A 27,528-nucleotide genomic window follows, 5' to 3' on the forward strand; every position below is an offset into this window, starting at 1 on the left:
TACAAACAATAATAACTGAGCACTTCAGGGCAAGAGCCTCGCTGCAAGGAAGCCCTCAGAGATGCAGGCCTTTAATCTTAAAATAAAATCCTTCTTTCTGCTACACTAGACATGGCTGTAACACGGTCACATTGAATTTATAGCTCTTACAGCTCTACCCACACACAAGGGCAAAGTTAACAGCTGTCTGGGCATAATGAGCATTGTCCTTTTCCAGTTTTTAATTGTCTCAGGCAGGATGTGATTCTCACCTGAAGATCCCTGTTTTTAAGGATGCCCATCCAGAAGGCCTCCTGGCAGTGGTTGAAGGCCAGCATTGCCTTCACTCGGTATACAAATTGTTCAAGTGACTTCTTCAACAAAGGCACATGGTTGGTCAGTCCAATGTCTTGGCGAATCTGAATATGAAATGGTACAACATGACTATGATTGATTCTTGGCTAAGTATTCTGGTTATTTAAAATACCATTGGTTATACAGGTGGGAGGGATGGGACATGACTCCCACAAGGCTTACCCAGATTATGTAATTTCTCTGCCAAATTCTTTTGTATCTTTTGTTAAAAGTTAAAACTTAGATAAGAACTTTGTCTAAGGCAGCAAAACAATCCTTTGCAACAATACAAACAGCCATATCCACTCTGGATAAAAATAGAAGGAGCCTCAGCTTTTCTCATTTACCTTAGAGAGGCTAGTAACTCCTCTACATAAATCAGATTAATTCTGCTGACCTTTGGGAAGTTATCTGGATAATCTGCTTTTCCCTTGCTCCATTACCTCAGCAACAGACCACTGTCACTTGCTCTGTTCTTCAGGAACACCACACAGCTCTTCACACACAGGTCTCACACTGCTGCCATCGTTCTCATGGCAGCCACAGCTTGCTTGCACACCAATATCTGGAAGCTGCATTGCTGCTGGTGGTGTTTGCAACTGATAATGTTTGGGTAAATCTGACTTGCCTACAAGGTATGGCTGGTGAAATAGGAGTTAAATATGGAGGCCAGCAATGGACAATGACACTGTTCCAGCCCAGAGCAAAAAACAATGCTACAAGTGGCCAGATTCTAGAAACAACTACCTAGGCAGGGTGATAGCTACTTGCTTATAGCCACAAGCTGCAAACTAATGATGCAGGGACTTTCATGTCAGGAAATTGCTGAATTTCCAAGCACAGGGAAGAAAGAATGAGAAAGGCGTTGAATAACTCCACGCAATGACAGTGCTTTCTTACTTAGTGTCTGATGCAATTCCTTTACACTAGCTACATGGAACGTGTGTGCACTATGAACTCCGAAGCCAGCTTGTCCAGACCAAAGAAGCACTGGCTTCTGGATGGGAGGGAACAGATGGAGTTACTGTAAGCAAAAACCAGGCAAGAAGGGCAGCTATGCCAGGTATTGTGTGAGATTTAGCTGTGGGTGAGCATCTCTTCCTGCTGGGCTTCAATCTGCAGTTCAGAATCAAGTCACTGCTAAACTGGACAACCTACCAAGAGCACTTACTTTGTGCTTAAGTATTTTCCTCTTTCATGAGGCTACTTTGTAACCTTCTTGCATTAAGATGCTGTCATTAACTATACTCTGAAGTCAAATCAGCTTTATTTCTGGGAAGAGTTCAGCATGCCTGGGAACAGGGACACTGCTTTGCTTTGTGTTCTGCCCATGGGGAATGGGCAGCTGAGTACCAAGAGCAATCTGTTCTCTTGCCTGTGTAACAGGCAGGACCTAGCAATCATCGGCACTAATCAGAACCAAATCAGGGAAACCTTGCTAATGACACAATCAACAATCACAGTGCTCCCTGGGTCTTGGAACCTGCCCAACTGGCTGCAGGCACTTTGGAGACCCAACAAAGTACCATGGCATTTGCAATAATCCATCTCCAGAAACTGTCCTTATGTCCAGCATTATATACGCAAAGAGAGGCTCGGTGTGGAAGAATATGCTCAGTGAGCATCAACTAGTTTTGTATGAAGTGACATCAAGACTGATTTAAAAAAGGTTGGAGTCACCTCCTCAAACAGCTATGGGGCATTCCTTGCATACATTTGTTTGCCTAGATTCAGCTGCTGCCTTCTAGTCCTTGCAAAATTGATTTGGCATAGAGACCTAATCAGATTGCAACAGATACAAGAGCAGTGGTAAAACACAGGTTTTCACCAATTGCAGTTATTTGCTAACAGGAGCCATGGGACATAGCACTTGAAAATGCCAGTCAAGTGCAAAGATAAGACATGGTAAGCTGCAACGATGTTACCCTGTTTACAAGGTGAATTGTGACTTTAAAGCTGGAACAAGGATTTCACTTTCAAACACGAGAAGGACTTTTCAGCATCTCCAGAGTTTGTGCCAGCTTCCAATTCTCCCCTCTGCTGATAGCTGCAATGACATGTTCTGATCTCCAGCTACTTTTTATGGTCCTGATGCCAGGCTCTGGACTAAATTGATAGCAAATCTAGCTTGGGGAGCCATGCTAATGGCTGCCTTTCTTCCTTCAACTGCTTTGGCAAAGTTCCCCTCTCAGTGGTGTTCTTGAATCTCTTAAGAATCTAACAGGAACAAAGCTGCACATGTGAAGTTCCTTCTAACTGCCTTTTCCCATGTGATTCTCTCTTGTGACAAGCACTGGCTCTCCACACTCTAAGCTGGGTGCTAATTCTCTCTTTCCTTCCTCCGCCCAAGTGTCCTGCAGAGACTGGCAGACTGGTTGTGTGCTACCTGCTTCCTCCTCTCCCTCTGCCCTCTTCCTTAGTATCAACATAACAATGCCAAAAAGGCACCTCAAGAGACTTTAAGTAAGATGTTCCCCTTGTCCACCTCCTGCTGCTGATGCTTCTGACTAGCAAGACTGTTGATCTTTGGCAAAGATTCTCTCTCACATTATCAATCTGTCATCTACACTTGATGCAAGCTGTCTAAGGTTTTAGCTTGCATCCTCAGAAACACCTTACAGATGCCAACAACCAGAGATGTCAAGAACCTCTATCCTAAAAAAGGAGTATGCTAACCTGACCCGACATCCAAATCAGACACTTCCAGATCAAATACTTCAATTTTTGAGCCATCAATCAAGGCTTTTTCTCCTCCTGTCAGAGATTTTGCTAATACAGACACTTCTGTAAGCCTGCAAGTAGAACTTGCCTGTGCCCTGGAAAAGTAGTGGAAGGGAAATCAATCATGCTTAGAATAGGAGCTGATGCTGCAATTAGAATTTATCTTACCTTGGAATGGCCACACATGTGATGAAGTTGTCTGGTACTCAGCTGCAAGGTTTTCAGCAAACTCTGCACATCATCCTGCAATAAATAAGTAGACCAGCAAATCACTCTCAAAGGGCTTTTCCGTAAGGAAAATAAGAATAATGAAGCAGTATTAGCCCCAGCAATCTTTTCAAAGGGTTATGTGATAGAGATACAATGCACATATATAGGAAGTATTAGACAAGCAGGATGAAGCCATAGGAGACTTGCACTGCCCATGTAAGTCAAGTAACAGGTAATAAAAGTATGACTACATGTCATAAGGCCAAGCACTTTGAACTGAAACAGATTTTGAATCAGAGTTTGGAATTAATGCACATCAATGAAAGCAGGGCAATGAAAATCAAGATAACCTTGGTGCATCTTGCCTTGAGTACAACCTTGTGAAATAGGGGAGCCAGAGGAAAAGTATAAAACATTGTGGTATTTAAAATACCCCACACAAACTCTGGATATCAGTCCTCTTTACTGAGCAAATTACTGGTACTTTCCACTGTGCAGTGGCAATGATAACCCTTAAATATCCATGAGTATGCATCTTACATTTGCAATATAAATTAGTTACGTATTAGAGAGAAAGGCTGTGAAAACTAAGCCACAGAATGAGTCTCACTGGCAAAGCTGGATTGCCTTGCAACTGAGCAGAGGGAATAGGTGAACTGTTCTTGCTTGTCATGTACTGCAGCAAGGCTGGCCTGTCCATCTGCAGTCATGCATGTTGTCCTGCACAAAGCTCCAAGAATTATTGTAAAGAGACCAATGACACTGTCCACTTGGACCGCAAGCCCTCACCAATCTGACTGCTCACCTGAGCTTCCTACTCTGAGTGCCCCCTTTGTGTTAATAACTTTTGAAGGAGACAGAGGTTGAAATGGCTTCCTTTGCCACGTGAAAGTGAAGCCATGCAACTAGAAGAGTGATGACAAGTTGGGAAACAGTCATCTGTTTGCTGAGTGAGCACTGGATGGGCAAATGAACAGGGCAGAGCACAGCTAGAGATATTAAACGTGTTTGTCATGAAGTGTCACAGGTGTCACACCAACACAAGACCAGAGACAGGAACCTCCTAGCAAGCATCAGTCATGCTTCCAGCTGGTTCCAGGGAGTTCTGTCTCCAAAAGGTTTACCCTGTGCTTTTTGAAGCTGTAGTCCAGGAGGGGCATGGCAAGCTTCAGAAATGCTTCTACAAAGAGACGGCCGTACTATAAAAGAATGATAAATATATCAGAAGGCAAATGTAAATTCCTTTTCAAAGAACCACCATAAAGTCAGATAAGATAATGATACAAGCTTTCAAACTACCCTGGAGTCTGTTCTTGCTTAGTAAATGACTATTCATTTGAAGGCTGTACTGGAAGATACAGAATCAGTAAAAGGTCCCACTTAAATCACTGCAAAGAGAGGCTAGAAAGACAATGTCTCATCATTGCACACATCCCTGGTTTTATTCACAAGCAAGCTGGGAAAAAGCAACTAAAATCAAAGTGTTAAGAGTCCTAGTCAGAAAAGGGAACGTTGCAGAAGGACACATGATCTTTCTGGGCTCCAGGGGAGATCTGTCTGTCCCCTCTCATTTGGAGTACCATGGGGACAGGTTCTAAAGTCAGTAATGCCAATTGCAGTAAGTTCATTGTGGTCAAGGATTAGTGGAAGACAGTTAAATGTGTAAGAAACAGTATCTGCTTCTTCCAGAGAATTTGGTAACCACTCTACTCCACTACAGGCAATCAATCAAGAAAGCTGGCACTTAAACTCTCTCTTCAGTTACTTTGAATTCTTGCTTACCTTCAGGCAGATGTTGAGTACAGGTCTGCTGTCAAATACCTGTTTGGGCAAGAGGTAAAAAAAGATAGATCAGTCCACATGTGTAAAGGAAACAATGTAAGCACAGCAGACAATTAAAACTAATCCTTCATTATACACCCTCATGAAAGCATGAAATCTGTTCTAAGTCAACATCCATTCTCAAGTTTCAACAGGGAACACCACACAAGCATGTTAAATGTCCTGGCTGTGAGGTGGAAGTACTTGGCAGGAAGGTTGTTTAGTGATCCAATGGGAACCTTTTCCAGATGGCACATAATTATCTCAACGCTCCTGAACTCCTTACTAGTTTGAGACTCAAGAGACCCAAGTCCAGCTGATGGGTGAGTAACCACACAATGGATGAAGCAAAGCTGAGATGTATTTTGGAGGAAATAATGAAGCTATTACATTAATGGTGCCAGCAGGCAAAAGACCACACACAGCTGTGGTGCTACACAAAACAAAGAAACGGAACAGATGGTCTCAGCTTCCTTAAAGGCTTTCTTCTGGTATACATTTGTGTATCTATTTTTGCCAGGGACCAATTCTATCACTAATTAGTGAACATTTTAACTGGCATAGCACACAGTGAGAGCTGTAAGAGTACCCTGGTGCTGCTGTGGATTGCAAAAGAGAACCAGCTAGTCCAGCTTTGACTTTTGTTCTCTCAAAAGGCATCTAAAGCACAGGCAGGGCTCCAGTGGCTGCTGCTGTGTAGAAGAATCCAGCTTATAAGCTGAACTTCAAAAAGCTGGACTTGCCGATCATCACTTCAGGTATGATAGAAGCAAACATTAATGATCAACCTAAGCAAAGAGAAAAGTGCAGCTGTATCTATCACCTTCTGCCCAAACCATTATGCCCAGTGACACTGAAAGCACCAACTCTAAAGCTGGTGGAAGGGAATATTCCATCCAGCAGGGCTGGCCTCTAGAGCTCAACACCACAGGACAACAGGAACTGTCAGAGCAGGATTCAAGAGGAAGATTGTATGTTACCATGAAAGTAAGTTAAGCTGAGGACTATCAGATAAGCACTGAATGCAGATTACAGACAGAAATACAAGGCTCTTGTTCAGAGAATTAGCCTGCCTTCAGCTGAGTACTTCAGAAGAGAGATGGGAGAAGCCCCATCTGCCTCTTCCACATCTGGCAGTGGACTCTGTCAGACACAAAACCACTGTACTAGGGAATTGGTGTTCAGTCCTTTTTCTGTACTTCCTTACATCCTCCTGTCTTTGTGCAGATATACTGTTTGTGTGAGAACTGTTAGTGAGATGTGCAGGCTGGGAGAATTAAGTAGTATTGAAGTGAAAGCTAAATGGAAACCTTTGCACACAGATTATAACTGGCTTTATTTACCACCCCCAGGCTGTTCTGCTAGTCAACCATATCTCATGTTTTTCCCCTGGGCTTATGAATCTGGGAACATTGGGTGTTGTCGGGAGTTTGAACGGGAAGACAAAAAACCATACCAGGACCTCACCTTGACCAAGTTAACAAGGATATGGAAATTCCGCACAGCAATGTTCCACTGCAGCAGCTTCTCCAGTTGCACCTAAGGGGATGCAAAGGGACAATAACCCATGACGGGGTATTTCCTCTCGCTTTGCTGGATGCTCCCTCAGCATTTGCTGTACACAAAGCATTGTTGTTGGTGACGAAGGCAGAGGAACAAAGCTTCACCACTGGCAGATTTATCACAGCAAAAAAACTTAATGGCAACTGCAGCCTGATCAGTGCCCATGTGGCTTAAAATGATAAGAATTCACACACTCCCTTGCTCTCAGGGCAGCTCTTGATTGCAAAATAATTTTGTGCCCCCACACAGGTGTGCAGACCAACTGCAGACCACCTTAGTATTTTGATGATTGATACCTGCTTTCTGGTTATAGCTTCTGCTGGATTTACTGGATTTTTTACATAGTGCAAACAAGGGAAAAAAGGATGTTCCTTACATGTTACCCTGTATATCAGTTTTGGCTGATCAGTGAAGTTGTCTGACTGCATTTCCTAGACAAAGTTCAGAAGTAGGTTCCTTTCCAATGCATACATCCTTATTGTACTGTACAGTTTAACTTCTGTCTCAGAGTCCAGCGCATTTATTTTCCTACCTCACTTGAGTCTGATGGTTTCCCAGGTGAGATGCTTTTCACTGAACGTTCCAGCTGAGCCATCATTACTCTGAAGAAAATCGGGAATGTCTGCCTGTGGTCAAAGTGAGAACAAAACTGAAAGCCAGCTCTGAGCATCTCGATAAGCTTCATGTTCCCAGAACAACGTGGAAAATTTCACAGTTACCCCACTGGGCATCCTTCTCAATAGGAAATCATACAAGACTGACCCCAGGACTCATAAGCATGTCTACAGAGGTCCATCACCAAGACAGATCCTGAGAAGCCACTACAACTTCCCCACATGGACATGACACATGGACACCATCCACTTCTTTGTAGCTCTGGGGGTGCACAGCTAAAGGTTTGCAGCTGTCAGCATAAAATGATTTTGATAGTTCCAAAAGTGCAGGAACTTTGGCCATCCCTGCGTAAATTGTGCTTCCAAATTCTTGTGACTGGGGCAGATGAATCCATGCTTCCAAATTCTTATGCTAGGAGCTGAAACACCCTGAGCATGTCTTTGCACACTGCATACGAGCCCAGGATTGCCTACAGCCACCCCAGGCCTCTGAGGCTCACTTTTGGAGTGCTTTATACCACCACAGGAGCACAGAAAGAGGCAACATATCTGACAACAGATAGCTGTCAACTAGTTTATTCTCCAATTAAAATAGCTCACAAATAATAAACTCAACATTGTGCTAATGACAAGGGCATTTCACCTTGACAAAAAGCTAGCCACGTACTAACATGTTGCAAACTGCCAAGAAATGTTTACAAATGCCTAGAGTAGTCCACACCATAACAGACCATAAAAAAATAAAATTAAATATTAAAAAGCAGAAATTGCCACTGTGCATCTCATGCCAAAGTTTCTATAGATATAATTACCTGCTTAGCGTAGGATAAGTAGAAGAACATCCATCTTTGGCAGAGCTGATCAGTTCAGGAACACCAACACTGGAGATGTCTTCTATAGCTTTCAGGATGTTATCTGTGTGCTCCAGGTAGACACTAATCCCAAACCCAGCTTAGTTCATCAGTAAATATTATGCAGAATAACACAGCAACTAACACACTACCTAAAATCATGGCCTAAAATTGTCAGACTCGTTCTTATGCCGAAGGCAACCATATGTAGGAAATCCAAAGCTATACATAGAACTGTCACAGTACAGTCATTAAAAGCTACCATCATCTAACACAAACCTGGATTTAATAGTCCCTCATTCTTGTGTTTAGGAAGGACAGACCAGGAAGTGGAGGAGATAGACTTGCCCTTTATGTGAGAGAATGTCTGGAATGCCTGGAGCTTTGCCTGAGGATGAGTGATGAGCCAACTGAGAGCTTATGGGTATGGATGAAAGCACCAACCAATATGGGTGACACTGGGAGCAGTGAGTTCAAGGGAAAACACATCTGGCCATCCCTGTAACCTTTGATGAAATAACTAGCTTGTAGATGAGAGGAGAGTAGTGAATATTGTCTACCCTGACTTGTAAGGCTTTCAGGACTCTGCTGTAAGATCCTCACAGAGCAGCTGTTGAAGTATGGGCTGGATGAGCAGATTGAGAGGTGGAACAAAAACTGTCTGAACAGCCAAGCTCATAGGGTCGTGGCCAGCATGGTCTCCCAGGCAGCCTGCTCTTGGTCACCCTGCTGAAGCAGGGAGGTTGGAAAAAGGTGACCTCCAGAGGTCCCTTCTATCCTCAACCATCCTGTGATTCTGTAATTGTATTTCGCCTAATACTCAGTCTTGCTCTCCTTGACTTTAGTGAGAGCTGATTTGCTTTCAGTGTAGTGAAAACAAAATCAGACACTTCATTCCAGATCCACACTTCCCTGTGTATGTATAGATGTGTTGATGTACTCTGACAAGCTATAGTCTAGCAAACATGAGGTTCCAACATGCTTCTGTGGCCAACAGATAACAGAATTATTCCTGTCACTCACTGTCTTTCCATGCTGTACAAACAGGGCTTTAGGCCAAGCTGTAAGTATGCGGGTTATGACTGAGAAGAGTCATACCTCTGCAGCAACAATCATTATTAGAAGAAGAGTGTCTTGCCATGCTTGAGACAATGGTTTGAGCCTTACCAGAGCAGAGTATGCAGAGCACTGTTGAACTGGCTGCCCTTCTCTTGGTCTCCACTGGGCTTCACCCATGACTGGCAAAGGAACTGCTTTGCTAGTGAAGCTGTAAAAGATAAGGGACGACTTATTGAAGGAAGAATCCAAGACTGTTTCCTTCTTCCATATAAAGGTAGTGTGTCCAAATGGCCTTTTGAAAGATCATAATATTGCTACTCCTCAACATGCCTGAACTTTGGTAAGTCAGAATGCATTTTTCCCAAAAAACAGTAAGGCCACAAAGACATGTATATCACGATATATGCCCATCCAGTGCATTTCTGGTCTGGAATACCTGTTCACATCAGAACTGTGATCCATATCTGGCCATTTCTCCCTGACAAACTTATGTTAAGCATTATTTGTTTGGTAGCTCCTACAGTGTGCCAACTGTTCATTTGTTAATTAGGCTAACGTGCAACTCTTATGGCATCTGTTTCTAGAAATGGAATTCCAGTAACAAGCGACTTGACTTTTTGGCCACAACACTATAATGATAAAAGTGTGAACAGGCAAGCTCAAAGTTTACAGTTTCTTAAATAAAAACTGCTAACAAACCTGTTTGTCTCTTGCAGAAATGTTTAAAACCAGAAAATTATTACTTAAAATTGGTTATTCATTCCCTGCCACACTCAGTGGGCAGTTATCCCAATGTGGGACTGTTTAAAACAGTAAAATAATGTCAAAGTAAAGAACTTAAAATTTTGAGGAACCTAAGAAGGACCAATTCCAGAGGTGTCTTAGTATGAAAAATGTTTTCTCTCAGCTGAGGTGATTGTGTCTGGAGTCTTTATTTTAGTGTGTGACAAACTGAAGACCAGCTAGTTTTCTTGTATATTACCTGCAAGCATGTCTATGCCTTATCTGCTTGAATACTGTTTCCCTTACAGAATGGGTCCTAATCCCCGAGAAGAACTCTCCTAATTAAAATATTTGTTGCACAGGGTTAAGAACATAGAGATTTTCTTCTCCCTGCTCTGAAGTAACAGCTGTATTTGCAGTTAATTTCCATAATTTTTGCAAATGAGCTGTCACAGACATCTGTACTTACACTAGCAAGCTACACTGGATTAAGTCTGTGATTGGTACCAAAATTAAATAGCAGGCTTGTTCTTAAAACTCTTAAAAGCTGTGAGGCTGTGAATTTTAAAAAATTTTAAAAGCTGAGAGAGCTGGCGTCTGCCTTCCTGCATGTGACTGAAGCACAGCAAAATAAATACAAAAGACATTCCAGTATTTTTACTGCTGCTCCTATCTTTGACTGCTAGGCCTGTTCACCCAGTGGGATTACTAAAATACTGAAGCAAAATCTCTCCCTCAACATGTAAACAACAGAGACAAAAAACAATATTTACAGACAAAGGACAGCACAAAAAATAATCTGAGATTAGAGGCTCTTCACACATTACCCATTTTCTCTTTCTTCCAGCCAGCCATTGGTTTGTCAGCAATGGCAATTAGGAGCTGAGTGAGGATGAAGGCACAGTGGAAGCTGGGAACACTCTGCTGGAAATTCAGCAGGTAGTGAAAACTCTCACTGGGGAAAAAGGGAAAAGGTAAAAACCCTGTAGATAGTATAATCTCCCAGAAACACACAAATACAAAGGAATTATTAGAACAGCTCAAATCCAATGTCACCTTAGCCTAGTATTTTGCCTCGGACAGTGCCCTTCTGAAGAAGGGGTAGTCAACCACAAGCAGAAAAAAAATTCAGTCACCAAGAAACTTCTCTCAAGCCCCAGTTGTTCTATGTTTAGCAACCTCTTTATGTACTGCTTTTGCCTTATGTTCCTGTAGGCATTTTAACTACTGAGAACAAATCCATTCTTCTGTGAATCCCACTAATCTCCTAGTCTCAAATATCATACAAACAAATGAGATCCATAGATTAAGGCATGTTTTATAATACAGTAGCTCCTTTTCATTAGGTTTGACTGCATTGCCATTCAATTAAATACAAAGATATCTGAAGGTAGTATTGTCCCTATGAGAGCTCCCAAGCACACATTTACCCTTAATGTTCCCACAAAACAGGGAAGACTGCTTGAAATTCATCCCTTTCACAACTTGGGAAATGCTGATTCTACCTTATCAGCTCCTCAAGAGGAAGAAACTCTGTCTCTCCTGGCTTTAGCCTGTCTGCAAGCACCTGAAGACCTGACCTTAGCAAGTCAGTATTTTCATGCTGAGAAAAACCATTCCTGAGGGGAAAGAAGAAAAAAAAAAATCCAGTTCATCAACAGACTAGCAGGAAGAGAGGTATCAGATGCAAAAGCTTATCTAGGTGTATTTTTGCAGCAAGAAAATAAAGAAGCTGGATATGCAAGAACAACCCTTAAATATGAGTTATGAGGGGACATAAAAAACTGGAAACTGATTTTTTATAGCAAACTTCGTTCATACACTGTCTTTTCCAGGAAATGGAAAACCTTGTACATACACAATACTAACCTTTCCGTTAAACAGCAGACCTGGCTAGAAGGGAACAGGCCATTTCACAGAAGTGGAGGTGCCTGCATGTTAAAACAATGCTAAAACCCAAGGATGTCTAATGACATTTGCTGTGCAAGTGCAGTGATGGGGCTAGTCATCTGAACAACAGGTAGGAGCTTAATAGCAATGAAAACTGTAGGGCGCTTCAGTAATCCTTTGAACTACCAGTGTCTCTAAAATCATTCAGTGAAGATGTGCATTCTGGAAAGGCTCAAATGCCTCCATGTTCTAGATCTACAGACTGAACACATAGACATGATAACAGTAATGCTCAGGTGCACCTTTAACTAACTGGTAATATACAGGGGCTCAATCAAATGTATGTAAAAGGAATTTTAATATTTTTTTATTATTATTTCAGTGGCTGGACATCTAGCCTCAATATATGGCTGCACGACCTACAGGCCTTGATCCAAACCCACACTGAATTCTAGTCAGTTCAGTGCCTCATTGTGCATTCACTATTAATTACCTACACTTTTAGTTCATCTCAGGATCAGGCAAGATAACTATAAAGTGCTTCCAAGTCTCCAGTCACTGCAGGAACAAGACGAGGAAGCAAAAAGCAAACTATGCTCAACAGGCAACTCTATACTCTTGTTTAAACTCACCAAGCAAATAGGGAGCGAAAAGTTAGTAACAGCTGTTGGTAACAAGAGGACATCAGCTGGTGCTCCTGGATGTTCACTTCTGGGTCATCTTCCCCACCTCGATTTTGTAAATCAATTGCCTTTAATACAGAACAAATAATTCATTAAATGCTATTCCAAGGACAGATAACAGCACAAGAATCCATTTCTGTAAATTCCATGCTTAGAAAATCTGAAGAAAACAAAGTTACAGGATTTTTTTTCCCCACAAACAAAACCAAAAACAGCTTTAGATGTGACAAAACATGACAGTTTTTTGAGTCAAAATTGCTGCCCACTGACCTGGAAGTAGTTGTGCATGTTCTCCATGTGATTACACAGTGGCTTTAGTAGGTTAACAACACATGTAGCAACTTCCTTTGGGGATCTCTGACACAAGTGGGAAAAGCCAATATCCTTGTAGCCTCTTTCCTGCAGCAAAACCAAAAGATTAAAGTCACTTAATCAGCTTTATTTGAGAATAACTTTGTATCACGCTCTACATCTCTGAGACTGCTTCTGAGCATGGCAATTCCTGATGCCATACATTCTGCCAGGAAGGATCACAGAGTAAGAAAGTTGGCTTCTAGTGAACAACCAGCACCAACTCAGACAAGTGGATAACATTCAATTAAAATAATAAAACTGATATGACATGTAGGTCTTTTACAGAATCACAGAATCATTTAGGTTGGAAAAGACCTTTAAGATCAGAATCCAACATTTTACATCAAACACTAAGTAAGAGAAGTCTCTGCACATGGGAATTAAGATAGGCAGAAAGACAAGCAGAAAGAACAATTAATATGATGGGAGTCCATCAGGCTGTAGCTAATTTCTCACAGTTCAATGCAGTGGGCCATATATACTTTTCTCCTGAGTACACCAGTCAGGAATGCACAGTCACTGCACTCAGGGTGTTCTAAAGACTACAGAAAAAGCAGAAACACAGATCTGGCAACTATTTGGCCTGCCTAATCTGAGCTGCTGCTGGAACACCACAGCCAGTTTCCCTGGGGAGGGCTCACTTGAGTTTTGGGGTTACAAGGTTTTTCTTCAGTTATATATCCTTTACTGAGATATGCAGAGAACCAGGTGCTGCAAACACTTCACCAAGGGAAGTGGTACAGAAGTTTCTTTTGAAAGAGTAAGTGTTGCTCTGACACACAGTTGAGCACCAGACTTCCATCTAAATGTTAGGTGAAAATAATTCTGAAAAACATTTATCTCAAGAAGGGCCTGGAGGCCCCTGATGTGTGCTGCCTCAGCCCAGGTCTAGCCCCATTGGCTACTGCTGTACTTGCCTTTGGAAAGGGCACTCTCCTGGTAGAGCCTGGGGTCAGCACATGTTCCAGTTTCCAGCACAGGTCATCCAGAAGGAAGCACAGTTCAGCAGGCCCCAGCTGCACAACTTCACGAGCCTGCAATTACAAGGACAGTCAATCCCAGGACTAAGAACGTAATAGTAGTGCCTTGAAGCTCAAGATCCCCCCCTCCATTTCCAGTTATGACTCCTGGCTCAGTTAACCTCAGCCAGGGACAACCTAGTTGGTAGATGCTAGGGTTTTGTCTCCCCCACCGCAGGTATGAGGTACAGCTCTGCTGACTCAAAGTGTGAAGCAAACCTGGTGCTCTGCACATAGCTGATGCAATGTCAGCAGCACTTAACTACTGAGAGAGAACTGATATATATACATTGACATTGTAAATAAGCTCCTAAGGATAAAAAAGAGGCTTCAGCCCAGAGTCATAAAATTCATCGCGTAATAATAACTGAGTAATACTGAAGCAATTTGAAATAATGCCACGAAGCCCAAGAGATTTGTCAAACAGTCTTCCAGTTGGCCTGTGACCTGCATGCAGAGACAGCTGTCCTTGGAGCAGCCCAGGCTGCACTCCAGCCTGCTGTAGCCTTTTCCCTTTTTGCATATCTTACTGTAGTCTATCAAAATTAGACTACAGATGGACTCAGCCTGCCTGCAGAGGGTAACAAAACTGAATGTTTCTCCATATATAATCTCCCAGATGATAAACAGGACCCTGTCCACTGAGAGCACAGCCACAACACCAGTCCCACACTCGTGCTGAGTTTCCAATCTGGTGAGGCCTTGAGACACTTGCCTTTTTGCAAGATGGGCTTACTTAAAGGTCATCGGTTCTTTTCAATACCCAAGGTGCTGCTTAGTGTATTTAACATTCTGCAGGTTAGCAGTGTTCAGTATTAAAGCCTTCGGTGAGGAACAGTCCATCTTCTCTCTCCCCACACACGACTAAACAAAGACCAATCGGGTCTATACATGTTATATTGTATCTTCTTTCCTTTTATGTAACATTTGTATTACTTTCTTGAAGTACTTCGGATTCTTTGGGGGCAAATTCTCTCCTGTTACCTGGCTCACAACCCTGGACCAACACTTAACATCCCTCTTCTGCCCACTTTAATGGAACAGAAAGGGCCAAGGCCTCTGAGATGCAGTTACACAAAGCCTTATCAGTGTGGTTTTACACTGCTCCATTCACCTCTGTATGCATCTCTGTGTCCAAGACAGACTTCGTCAGCAGCCCACAGTGCAGCACAGTGAACACTTCCAGGTCTAACTCTCGAAAGTACGGGCGATAGCTCTGCAGCTGTGCCAGAGGATTTCCTGTCTCTCTCTCAGCAGCAGTCTGAAAAGTGAATGGCAGAATTAAAGTTAATTAAGAGTTAAAGATTCTTTAGTGTGGGCGATCAACTATGGGCCGCGGGCGGCCTTGATCTCAACAAACTACAACTGTGCCCTTAGCAGGTAGAGATAAACAAGTTTGAGGGAAAGAAGGTATGTGAGATACGGATGTGTTGACATTCTTGTAAGAAAATGTAAGAAGCTTGTAGCCTATCACAGAATAAGACAGAACACATGAACAGAAGCTGTTAACCAACAGGAAGGAAGCGTAAGGCGCATGGACAGGAGAGCAAAGTATAAAAATGCAATGTAACCCTTCATAAACCACTGGTGCTTGTGACCATCGTGGTGTGTCAGCCGTGTGTCTGCCGCACTGTAGTATGAATGGTGAGGCACTGGAACAAGCTGCCCAGGGAAGTTGTGGAAGCCCCATCTCTAGAAGTGTTTAAGACCAGGTTGGGTGGGGCCCTGAGCAACCTGATCTATTGAGAGGTGTCACTGCTCATGCATGGGGGTTAGAATTAGATGATCTTTAAGGTCCTCCAACTCAAACCATTCTATGATATGATTCTGTGAAAGTTGCAACCTGCAGGACTGTAAGGCCTTCTAGCTCAAATTAAGCTATTTCTTTCACACAGATTTCTGGATTTTGTGCCAGGTTGGAAAAAAAAAAGAAGAAGAGTTCATGATAGCTAGTAGAGAGCCAAGCACATAGAATCAGAAATAGCATGGGAATGAATTCTTAGTGTGTGATCAAAATAGGTAATTTGACAGATGCCTTCTTATGAATACATGGCTTAAATAACTCATGGGAAATCTGCAAAATGAGCACATATGATTAAAACTGTTTAGAATCCTCACCACGATTTGTATTTTCCAGATTCGTCTCACACTTTCTTACCTGAGCCTAGCAAAGGCAGGTTATTGCAGTAATTTGAGATAGGTCACTTGCATAAAATAGAAAGCTTTCATAGTCTTAACCAAAGAGTAACAGGTGGCATAAAGCAGAACTTAAGACCTTTCCTGTGATGAATTTTTTAAATGAACCAGCCCCCTCTCAAAGCTTTTGCTTATGTTTCTCTGTCATCTTCCCTAGTCTGTCTTTCTTGCCAAGTTCCCAAGGGGATACACCGACCTTCTCCAGCTCAGAGAGCTCAGTATCCGGCTGGTTTCCCTCAGAACTGTCATCTGCTTGAGAACGATCTGCAGAGCCAACTTTGCTGGCATCAGCCTTTTTTTTCCTTCCTTAAAGAGAAAAGCAACTTCAGAAAGAAAGGGATTTGCATTGTTAAATGCTAACCATTGGCTTTACCAAGGAGGCAAACTATCCAACACCTGTTTGGAGCAGGGTATTTTTACATGTCCACTTCAGCTGCAGCAGGAGCTGACCAGATAAGATTTCAAGCTACAGAGACCTTGCTGGAAATTCTGTTCTTTATGCACACTCGTGCCATGGCTGCAGTGCAACATGGCAGTCTAATCCCACACCACATGTGTTTGTTTAGAAGTTTTAGATTTTCTTTACCATTCCTTTTTCTCAATGGACCAACAGCATTAATGGACGGTACAGCCTCCAGGCCTTCAGAATCAAATGTAGCTGGTGGTGGGACATAGCCAGGGGTTGCTGAAAGAGCCAAAAAATGTAGAAATTGGGTTAGTTCAGCTCTGGAATGACAAAAATATAGGCAAGCTATATATATAGAGGAAGTATCATATATTTCACTGTCCTAGTGAACGTACTTCTGCTCTTAGGTGCATCTTTGTGTCTGGAGCCTGGGCCTGTGAGATGAGTGTGTGTGTGTGTGCCTGTCTGTTTGCCAGCCAGCAGCAAGCTGGAACAGCCAGTGAATAGGAGACCCATGGAGCAGATTAGAGGATCTGGGCACAGAGGGGCTGTGCCAATACTTGTGGGATGTGTGAGTGTTTGTGTGCTTCTGAATCTAGAGTGTCTGTGTGTACCTTCATTAGCGAACTTCAGTCTTATCCAGCTGAAGAGCAGGATGGGGAATGGACTGTCTGTAGTTCTTTGATGCAAGTCCCATACACAGGTGCTGTTGAAGGCAGCACTGTGTCTGTGGCAGTTTGTGTAGCTGTGTCACCAGCCTGGGACAGAGCTCCCGGGGACTCCACACTGGGCTCCAGTGGCTAGGCAGGAGGAATTCTTGGGCCTAGAGGAGCAGCAGATTCTTATTCAGGTTTGTTAAAACCTGAATACTGGAAAAATACACTGTTCCTTTAAGAGAGAGGCTGGTATACTCCAGTATTCACTGTACTCAGGCAGATTCTGCCAAGTCTGCCTGGGAACAGTCAAAGAGATGTCACTGAGGAGGTGACTGAGAAGGGCAGTTTGGACTCAGATACATTGAAAACAATGGCTGTCCATGCAGGAACTCTTAGGCTACTATAAAAATGCAGTATATGTTACCATGTACTTCCTCCACTGCTGTTTAAGCCAATTCCTTTCAATTCACAGCTGGTTTGGGCCCCAGAATGTACAAATGTTTCATACTCACCTGCCAAGCATTTTCCCAGCACATTCTGCAGCTCTGTGATGTTCTGCAATCGAGTCAAAACTTTCCCCTTCATCTCAGCATCCTGTTGCTGGCAGAACGCATTTACAACCTACAGATTCAAACCAAATCCACTGATCATGAAGACCTTGCTGGAGAAGGTTTCCAAGAGGCAAGACTCTTCTTCAACAGCAATTGTACCCCTGAAGACTAATGTTAGTGTTTAAGTGCTGCTCCTCAGTGCCACCCTGACCCTGCAGACAAGACTCTACTCACCTCACGAAACCAGTTGAGAGCATAGAACAGCAGTGAGCAGAGAAATTCCCGTTCCTGCTTGGATAGAGAGTCCAGTTTCCCTTCAACCTCCAGGTCAGTCAGGTACAAGGGGCAACCTGGGACAGAGCAGGAAGAGAACACGTTGGACTGTGTTTGCTACCCATCCTTTGGTTTTTGCATGGACAAAACCTGGAGTAAACATCATCAGCCACTCCATCCCCAGACAGAGCAACTGTCTCCCCTGCCTCCCTGCACTTTGTGGGTAACAGAGAATCTCAGCCTCCTTCACAAGTGGCACAATTTTTCCTACATTGCAGGAAGTCTTTGCAGATCTGGGACAGGAGCAAGTCAGCCAGCCATACTGGACAAAAGGTCCATTTCCCATACCTAATAAGGCATCAATCTCCTCCAGGCTTCCACTGTTTTGCTCTCCAGTGTAGAGCCTCAGCAATCGGAAACAGGGTGACAGACACAGTGGTGACACTACCCTGGGGGGAAAAAAAGAAATGGAGCAGATCCTATGTTTCATACATCTCCAGAATGCTCATCACTTTCCGTTATGTCCTGTGTCCTCCCCATGCCACCTTGCCTATGCCTTCTAGTTTGCTACTTGCAATTCCCAGCAACTCAGAGCAGAAATGCACCATACAGTTAAAAAAACCTAAAAACTGGTGATCACCTGTTTTCCAGAAAAGCATGTAAGGACAGAAAAATGGCTGATTTATTTCTGGTAGAAATCAAAGTTGAACAATTCACAAGGAACTATAAGAAATGTCACAAAACTCAGCTGTGAGGAGTGGAGAAATCTCCTTGTTTTGTAGCAGGCCACTGTTCACATTCTGAGTGTTTACTAACTATGTTTTTAGTTCTTTTAGAACTTCCTGTTCCATCCTCCAAAGACAAAGCCCTTATTTCTCAGCCAAATTTTAATTATGGCTCCATGTTTTAGTTTTGCTCCAGAGCACAGTCTATGTTGCTCAAGTACAACTAAAAGTGAGAAAAAATCATGCACTGTTGACTGACCCTCCGTTTGAGAATCATTGCTCAAAATGTGAACTTTGCCACCTCCAAGTTGCCTGCCACCTCAATATGGCATTCAGTATCACCATAACTTTGGAAGAGCTGCTATTCTCTTATGCCAGATGGGAAACAAAGCAGATGCAGCATGACTTACCCAAGATAACAGCCTGAGTCAGAACAGACAGCCAGTTCCCAACCAGCTTGTGCCTCTAGACCTATCTGAATAAGTCTAACAGTGAGAAAAGGAGAACACTGGAAACTGGTAAACTCTGTGACCAGCTTCTTATCAGGCACTTTGGCAAGCAGGGCTGATGGCAGTGAAGTACACCAAATGAGAACAATTCCTTTACCATTCCAGGTATCCCACAGATAAGTGTCAAAGTACCTTTTACTTTGGTTGCTCGTTCCATCAGCGACCTTGCCAAGCTCACTCTGTGACACCAATGGTAAGAGGTTAATAGCAATTGCTCCCTGACTTTCATCTTCATCCAGATTATACAAGGACTTCACTGGGAACAAGAATGAACTGCAAGGAAAAACAGACAAGCTCTTGTTGACAAACCCAGTTCTCAGTGACAAAAACATTACAAATACTTAGCCTGTGATTAGCATACCCATCCACTGTGGGATTGAGATCTACCACAAAGTCACTAGGAAAGTCCTCCACCAAACTCTTCCCAAACTCTTCCTATAAAGAAAAAAACAACAACAAACTGCTCAGCAAACGCTGAAAAAAAGCTTCAGCTCAGTGAAAAAAAATCTTCAACAGCAGCAGTGGAACATGTACAAATTATGGTCAAGCAAAAGTATCCTGGAACAGTTACAGAAATAAAACCCCCTACCTGCAAGAGAGCCAAGGCCTGCCTTTAGAGACAAAGCCAGGAAATATTGCTAAGCATGCACAACCATTTTTTTCCCTGCTCTTTGGATGTGGGCTTGTCTACAAGTTCCACAGTGCTGCAGAGAGGCAGAGCAGCTGGCTGGAAGCGGAAAGCAGCCATGGGAAGTTCTCTGCCCTAAGAGCTGATCATCAGAACGAAATGGCTATAAAGTACTGGCAACATTTTGTTTCACATGTGTCCCACATACATGACATGCTTACATTGTTAGAAATAACTAAGGAAGAAGTGAAGCAACAGATGTGACAGAGTCTGGACAACAGATGAAGACAAAAAAAATCTGCACAGAAGTCGTGAGAAGAACCTTAGCTTGCTTTTACATTTCATGAGGAAGGAGAAACTCTCCTTTTGTTTTTTCTTCATGGAGCACTCAGGTGGACCTCAAGAGACTGACATTTCTAGCCCTAGGCACAGATCTGTTTAGAGTCCTATTTTTTTCCCTATTACCATACAGTTTATTTATTTATTATCATATATGACTGAGGCTCTTCCAAGTCCTTATTATTCCATCAGATAGCCTTAGTAGTCTGACCAGAAGCCAATTTTGATATTAAGTTTAAAGTTTAGATTCTACTTTTATCCATGAATCTTAAAAGCATGTTCTGAAATGTCATTTAATTTCCTTTAAAAGGCTTCCTTGTTGTCACGTAAAAGTTCATATAAAGGAAGGTGTTAAAGCACAATGAGGAATCTGCCACAATCAAAAAAAGCTTAGAGAGCTGAAAGGATTTTATGTCTGATCAATCTTTCAAAGGCCCTTAAGTAGGCCTAGAACAAAAAAAGAGTTCTCAGACTGGAGTGAAATCCTCAAATCAATTCTGTCCTGCCAATGCCTGAAAAACATCATGTTTCTGAAGAATTCATTCAAGTGATTAAGTTCAAACTGCTCTGCAACATACCAGGAGTTGCAAGTCCAGTTTCCCTTTCTGCTTCTCAATCAAACTGGCGAGTTCATCATAGTACAGAGCCAAGACCTCTGGGTTTTTCTCACAGCAGAAGCCCACAAGTTCCAGCAAGGTAGAAAGCTGAAAGGAAAGAGAGCAGTTTGTAAAAATGGGTAAGGTAAATGGAGACAACTAAAGCTTTTACCTTGAGTTCCTCTCATACTAATTTACTCTGGGGCATATCCAAAGCTTTATCTCTAGTGTAACTGCCCATGGTGACTGGTCTTGCAGAGACTCAGTTCTGAGAAGGCACATGGGTTTTTTTAGCTGCTGACCCAGCTCCATCATGAAGTAACACAATGGAGTCTGCCCAGGACCATCCTTAGAGTGCCAGCCTAGAAGAAGGTTCTTCAAAAGGCCAAGACTAGGCCAACCCTGTATAGCAGAAGTGCTTTCTCTAAATGGCCAGAAAGGCACTGCTGATCAAGCTGAGAGGAAGGCCCAAGGTTGCCTCTGGCTCACTGAAACAGACTGTCATGTTTCTCTCCTTTGTGTTTGCAATAGTCTGGATAGAAGACTTGCCCCAGGTGGCTGCAGTACTGCTTGTCCATAGGCAAGACCAGCAGATGCTTTCTTAATATAGATCTTTCATTTCTCCAAAACAATTTTTAATAGATTCTTGGCTCTGCAATCAATGTACAAGAATCCCCGGCCCAGCTACACACAGGCTACTTCCCATAAGACTGTGTTTCCAGTCACATCTCCTTGCTGACCCTCCTGCTTTCCCACCCTGCCCCAGCATGTGCCCATTCATGGCACTCACCTGCCCATCACGCTCGCCGTTCAGTTCTGGTCTCTCCAATGAACCATCTCCTTCATTTCTGAAAGCAATTGATAATTTTGCTTTTGCTGCACAACACTTAAGAAATTGCAAAACCCATGACACGAAGAAGGTTTTCTCTCCAGAAACCAGAGAATTATGCATGAAAAGGATGCTCTTCAGAACATTATTAGGAAAAGATCTGCTGATGTTTGAGACCTCTGGGGCAAGACTCAACATATTCTTCAAAGATACACTTTTTCTGACCTGTTGAAATTTAAAGCCTTCTAGTCATCCCCAAAACAAAGTCCACTGACTCAGGGCCTGGAGCTAAGATGAGTTTTTCTCTTCATGAGAAGTGCAAAATCAGTGAGCTACATAATGCTTCCTAACACCAGTCAAATTTGAATTTTCAAGATGCTTTAATCTTCGTCCCAGCTCTTATCAGGAGTTTGTCTGGTTTATGAATGTGCTTATAAATTATTTACACAGCACATTGGGAACTGTCATGCCAACACCAAGCACAGCAGTAATAATCTTTTTCCTTGCTTCTCTTTTTTAGATTTCCCTGTATTCAAACACAGAGCACACTAGGTTATTCATCCTTGGTGTCAGAAGCTGATCCACTGTCAGTCCACCACAGTGTTATTTTTTTTCCAAGCAATAGCTAGTCAAGGCATCCATGAGTAGGCATGAACAAGAAATTCAGGATGCCTTTGAGATTAGCAGCAGGAGAGCAGTATGGAACAGGTTGTAACATCAACCTTTGCAGGAAAGAGCTGAGTTCCTGGATTGGACCAAGATGTGCATGAGCTAGAAGGCAATACCCTCCTTCCTTTGACCATCTCAAAGTTTGGTCTGAACTGAAAGCATATTAAATTAATCTTTGCTACATTCTCTCTCACCTTTTTAAAGCCACACTGCCTATCATGGTAACAGCACCAATAATCCCCATTTGTTTGTGATTGGGAACCGTGCTGGACAGCCATTTCCTGATCACCATGTGCATATCATCCTAAAAAGAAAGACACAGGCCATGTCACCACTGAGCTACTTGTGTGCAACACTCACAATTCCATTGGCATCTTCATGTCATCTCCCAAGGCTGCAGGGGGATGGTTTATCAGCACTGCAGCTTTTCATAGAAATGCACATTCTGCTATTTCCTTTATTATTAAAATACTGGTCACAATTCTAGGTAAGACTGCAAACAGCATTAAATGCAACTCGCTTTGACTTTACTCTAATTGCTACACAGAACGTGTAGTTGGTCCGGGTTTCATCTATAATTAGTGAAAGAATACATTATAAAAAATAGCAGATAGTTTTGGAGTGCTTTACACACAAACAGCTGCAGAGCTGCCCTCTGAAACAGTCAACTTCAGGAGGCTGAGGGACAGAGCAAGTTTTTGGTGAGGGATCTAAACTAGAGGGACAAAATGTGAAGTCTACCACTTCACAACAGAGACCTCTGTGCTGTGCATATCAGTTCTTCTGTCTTTTTTTACTCCGGACAATATTAAGTACAAATATTAAGCTGCTGAACAGAGATTAACATTTCAGGGAAAAAGCTGAACTATGCTTTCTGAATGCTTCCAAAGGATGGAGAAAAAAAGCTAGTGAAAGAAGATGCAAAATTTATACCTTTGCAAGTTTTTCAAGGCTCAGCTAGACAAAGCCACAGCCAGCCTAATATAATGTTGGTGACAGTCCCACTTTGACTGGAAGGTGACATTAGATATTGCCATCAGTCCCCTTCCATGAACATTTCTATCAACTCTACCTTTTTTAGATGTGCAAAAGAGGAGGACCTTTCTGGGAAAGATGTGTCAAAGATGTGGGAAAGACTGTGATGAGTCCTTGCTATACAGGATAGGAAAGTCTGGAGCCACAAGCTGACTTGCAGCCAGCTGGGGAGAAGAGAATTTTAAGGTGAAGGACATCCTGACACCAATTACTGCTCATAGATGGGGTCACTATTTGCAACAAAACCCTCTAGAAGCTAACCTAGCAAAAAAGACCAAAGCACAGCCTGATGTCCCTTCTGTTATGTCTCTGCTTACCTGAATATAGCTTCCTTCTTGCCTCTGGCTGAATGCTAGTGTGCTGAGAATGTGGAAAAGCTTCCGGATCTGGCATGGGTTCAGTTTCTGTGTAGAGTCTAAAATGGTCTGTAAGACAGAAGCCATAAATTAACTCAGATATATCAATAATCCCTTTCCATATTCGCAGTAACACACCAATTGTCAGCCTCAGGAAAGCCAATTAGTTTCCTTTTTTGCGCAGGCAGGAAAAAGCCACATTCAAATTAAGTAAACATAAATGAAGAACTATTGCTCTGGCTGCAATTATTCAAACACTGGCCAAACTGCTGACAGTCTTTCAATGCAGTAGAGCAGGAAGTCCACAAGGGGGCAGGTTTTCGCCAAGTATTTGAAATAGCCAACATTAACAGACAGCATTTTCCTTCTGTCATAGGTGTCAACCTACACCTGTAATTTAAGCATTTTTCCAATTACAGGGAAGGGTAACTTTTTTTTTGTCTATCTCAACTTCCACTGTCAAAAAAAAATCATCCAGTCCTATCTTACAGCTCACCCCTTCATAGTAGATACCATTCACTTCTGACCAACGCATTTCTCAAGACAAGTAGCTTTACAGGTATGAGTCGTTCTATTACTTCTATTTCTGAAAAGTACTGACCTATTCTGGACCTGAGGAAAAGTGGTGAAAGGGTCCTGAAATGTACTGTGTCCCCAAAAACATTCCTACCTTCACAAAGGTGGCATAGCGCATCAGAAGGGATGTGTGCAGCATCACCAAATCAGTGAGCACATCCAGAGAAATGTCCACTTCTGTCTCATTTCCACTGCACACGTGAGTCACCAAAGCAGTCACGACCTCCTGTGGAAAAAGTCCCCAAAGAGACCTTTGTGAAATGCCAACAGATAAATGTCTATCCTGTTGTGCTCTTACCAAATATGTTGGTAAATTACAGATAATCATCCTGAAACTCAACCATATCATTTTAAGTCCCTTCTCAGTTTTAATTCCTGATATTCATGATACTCTCTCCTCAATCCTAAATTTTATTCATTTCTAAAATAATCAATGATTCCATAAAGCAGCTCTTCACCAAATTTCTACTGCCTGCTTGCTAACACTGCTGCAGCTTCTGCTCTTTGCTACCATCGTGTAAGATGATAAAAATCTACCTTATTTTCTGAGGTGCACAAAGCATTGCACCTTACCCAGGCCTCTAACTTCAGCAGTTCCAGTGTCTTGAAAATCTTTCCACTAGGAGTTAAAAATTGACATTTTGTTTTCAAAAAATTGTTATGGCCTTAATTCAGTTGACTTCTGAACAGTGATCTCTCTCTCCACTCCCATTCACTGTCTGTGGCTCTGGGTCTTTTCTGTGTCTCTAACTGCTAATACAGCCATCCTCTTTTGAAACTCTTAACATCTCAAAATATTACTAGACTCACTAGCTTGTAGCAGATGACACTTATACTCTCACATCTTGGGCTTTTCCCAGTTGCTTTTTTGTTTGTGTATTTGTTAAGTTTGCTGTAATAAGTAATACAGATAAAATGCTGGAAACAGTCTTAATTATAAATATACTGTGTCCAAAAAAGGGAAAATATACTCAAAAGCTTGTGAAGAGCTGTCTTCACTTCCCAAATTTTCTGATACCAGCATGTCTATAGGAACTCATACTGGGAGTTGAAAGTCTAGTCTGTGATTATTTCAGAGTATGCAGGAGTCCAAGTTGGCCAGAGCTCTGAGGGAAATCTGTGCTAACTTTTTCCCTTTCTTTGGATAACTTACTGTGATGGAAAAAGTTTCAATGTAAACTATAACAATGCCTTTTTAAAACAGAGGATGCTCAAAGTGACTAGGTAAGGCAGAACAAGAGCATGGATTTATGAACACATTTCCTCTGTGACCCTGGGGACCAGACCTGACATCCTGGCTAGATGTCAGTGAACTTGTTTGCTTTTGGAATTGCAGCAAACCCAGCAAAGGCCTCTGTTCCATAAGTTCGTTTTTTTCCTGTCACTTCTGATGCCCACCTGCTTGCTCACTGCTCCTCTCAGCAGCCTCTGTGGTTGAGTAACTTGCTACCAAAGTCTTGCTGTGACTGTTCCGTCTTCTCCTTGGCTTACTCTACAGCACAGACCTCTCTCCAAATGCTTTCAACTGCCTCAAATCCTCTCCCCTAAAGCATCATGACATACATTCTAGAATGAAGTGCTAACACAAATAAAACATGCCACCCATCACACTGTACCTGTTGGGAGTAAGAGTCAAAGGCTGCAAAAGCTTGTTTGTACATGCAGCTGCCAAAGGAGACTACAGCTGGGTATGCAGAGTGCAGAAACATCTGAGCAAGTGCTAGGATTGAAGGAAAGTAGTCTTTGATAACCTGAAATAGACATCATGAAAGAGAAGATTATAGCTGCTTCTTTTCAACACACTCAGTTCTCTAAATAAAGAATGTGCTACAGCTTACCCCAAAAACTTAGTCTAGAAAGCAGAATGGGTTTCTCCAACCTTCTCCACATAATGGGTTTACATTACATATAGATGTGGTGCTTAGGGACATGGTCTAGTGGTAGGCTTGGCAGTGCTGTGTTGACAGTTGGACTTGATGATCTTAAAGGTCTTTTCCAACCAAAACAATTCTATAACTCTATATACCAAATATAGAAACCATTACACTTGAAAAATGGTGCTTGAAAACATATGAACTTCTAAAAATACGGTGTGAGACAACAGCACATCCAGAACTCCCAGTAGAGATCTTGGGCTAGAGCACATCTCTTAGGCCAACAGATTTTGCACTACAGTACAAGCCCATGCAATTCTAAGGAAGGCTCAATCCTAAAAAAACCACATGGCTGTTACAATAGAGGACATGTGCCTTGGGAGATTGATCTGGGACCAAAACCAAAAAATTATAATGAAGTGTACACAAGAGGAATAGTATAAAAAATGCAGCACAGGGTTAAATCATGATCTGACAAGAACTTTAAGAGACAAAAGAGGGAGTCCCAAAGCAGAATCAGCACTGACCGTTGAATGGTTTTGGAAGGCATTCTGCATCAGTTGCTCTGGCAGGCAGCCCAGTCGAATTTTGCTGCTCAATACTTTCTCAGTTTGCTTCCTGCTCTTGGTGTTTGTAGAATGGATTAGCAGCAAAACTATCAAATCCAGAACCTTTTTGAAGAAATAACCACCAAGCATTATGCTAAAAAGATACTAAGAAGTCCAGACAGCTATACACTTGGAAATCAAAATTGAGAAGAAAATGAAGAGGTTAAAAAGGCCCAACAGCCACAACTGTAGAGAAACCTTATCAGTCCAAACAGGACAGAATTAAAGCAGGATAACTCTTGTCCCTTGACATTTAGAGGGATGAACTAAGAGTTACAAAGAAAACACATAGCTGTTATTCTAGGAACAAGTCAAATACCATCAAGAACCACTCATGCAACATCGCTGGCAGTTTCTGCTCCAACTAGAAAATCTTTTCATCTACAACCACAAAGAAAGCCCTTGAAAACACCAGCAGAAGAGGACACTCCCAGAGACAAGTGTAGAGTCAGAAGTATTACCTTATGGTCAGATACAGATGTGCTGTTCTCAATAGCCTAAAGCAAAACAACAAGAAAGCTGTTACAATAGAGTACATTATTATATTCCAAAACCAAAGAAAAACAGGCAGACACCAAAAGAAATACTGCTCACAGATCTCTCCTTTACAACAGGACAGGTATCAAAGCTAGCAAACTGGATCTCACTAACAGCAGAGAATCCAGAAGGCACTCAAAAGAAGAGCATGAAAATTCAGCTTAAATGAGGATGTTCTCAAATAACATCAGATTTGAAAACAGAACTAAGGTACTGAGAAACAAAAGGCTGAGAACACGAAACAGTCTCATGGTTTACACTGAAATGTAATTTTAAATTAAATTTAGCCCAATACCAGCCAATGTTGATTTCTTGCTGGACATT

At 42.3% G+C, this 27,528-nt stretch overlaps 1 protein-coding gene across 2 annotated transcripts in view; it reads right to left on the reverse strand.

Moving 5' to 3' along the window:
* The window catches only part of FANCD2 (FA complementation group D2), a 38,135-nt gene that overhangs the window by 562 nt on the left and 10,045 nt on the right, over nt 1-27,528 (reverse strand). The window contains exons 14-42 of one of the 2 annotated variants that reach the window (XM_051627341.1): nt 27,129-27,164; nt 26,587-26,730; nt 25,802-25,936; nt 24,280-24,411; nt 23,571-23,678; nt 22,413-22,522; nt 21,511-21,568; nt 20,703-20,828; nt 19,519-19,592; nt 19,290-19,430; nt 18,272-18,372; nt 17,885-18,000; nt 17,612-17,720; nt 16,624-16,722; nt 16,234-16,343; nt 14,956-15,102; nt 13,740-13,856; nt 12,739-12,867; nt 12,418-12,536; nt 11,401-11,514; nt 10,723-10,850; nt 9,281-9,380; nt 8,075-8,197; nt 7,181-7,274; nt 6,553-6,624; nt 5,047-5,085; nt 4,389-4,463; nt 3,223-3,297; nt 252-398 (exon numbers count right to left, since the gene is read on the reverse strand). In XM_051627341.1, the coding sequence (XP_051483301.1) occupies nt 252-398; nt 3,223-3,297; nt 4,389-4,463; nt 5,047-5,085; nt 6,553-6,624; nt 7,181-7,274; nt 8,075-8,197; nt 9,281-9,380; nt 10,723-10,850; nt 11,401-11,514; nt 12,418-12,536; nt 12,739-12,867; nt 13,740-13,856; nt 14,956-15,102; nt 16,234-16,343; nt 16,624-16,722; nt 17,612-17,720; nt 17,885-18,000; nt 18,272-18,372; nt 19,290-19,430; nt 19,519-19,592; nt 20,703-20,828; nt 21,511-21,568; nt 22,413-22,522; nt 23,571-23,678; nt 24,280-24,411; nt 25,802-25,936; nt 26,587-26,730; nt 27,129-27,164 (3,078 nt within the window). The remainder of the gene's footprint in view (nt 1-251; nt 399-3,222; nt 3,298-4,388; nt 4,464-5,046; nt 5,086-6,552; nt 6,625-7,180; nt 7,275-8,074; nt 8,198-9,280; nt 9,381-10,722; nt 10,851-11,400; nt 11,515-12,417; nt 12,537-12,738; nt 12,868-13,739; nt 13,857-14,955; nt 15,103-16,233; nt 16,344-16,623; nt 16,723-17,611; nt 17,721-17,884; nt 18,001-18,271; nt 18,373-19,289; nt 19,431-19,518; nt 19,593-20,702; nt 20,829-21,510; nt 21,569-22,412; nt 22,523-23,570; nt 23,679-24,279; nt 24,412-25,801; nt 25,937-26,586; nt 26,731-27,128; nt 27,165-27,528) is intronic. The other variant, XM_051627342.1, reaches the window with a different exon arrangement.

Source organism: Apus apus, chromosome 9, assembly GCF_020740795.1.
Source record: "Apus apus isolate bApuApu2 chromosome 9, bApuApu2.pri.cur, whole genome shotgun sequence".
Lineage (NCBI taxonomy): Eukaryota > Metazoa > Chordata > Aves > Apodiformes > Apodidae > Apus > Apus apus.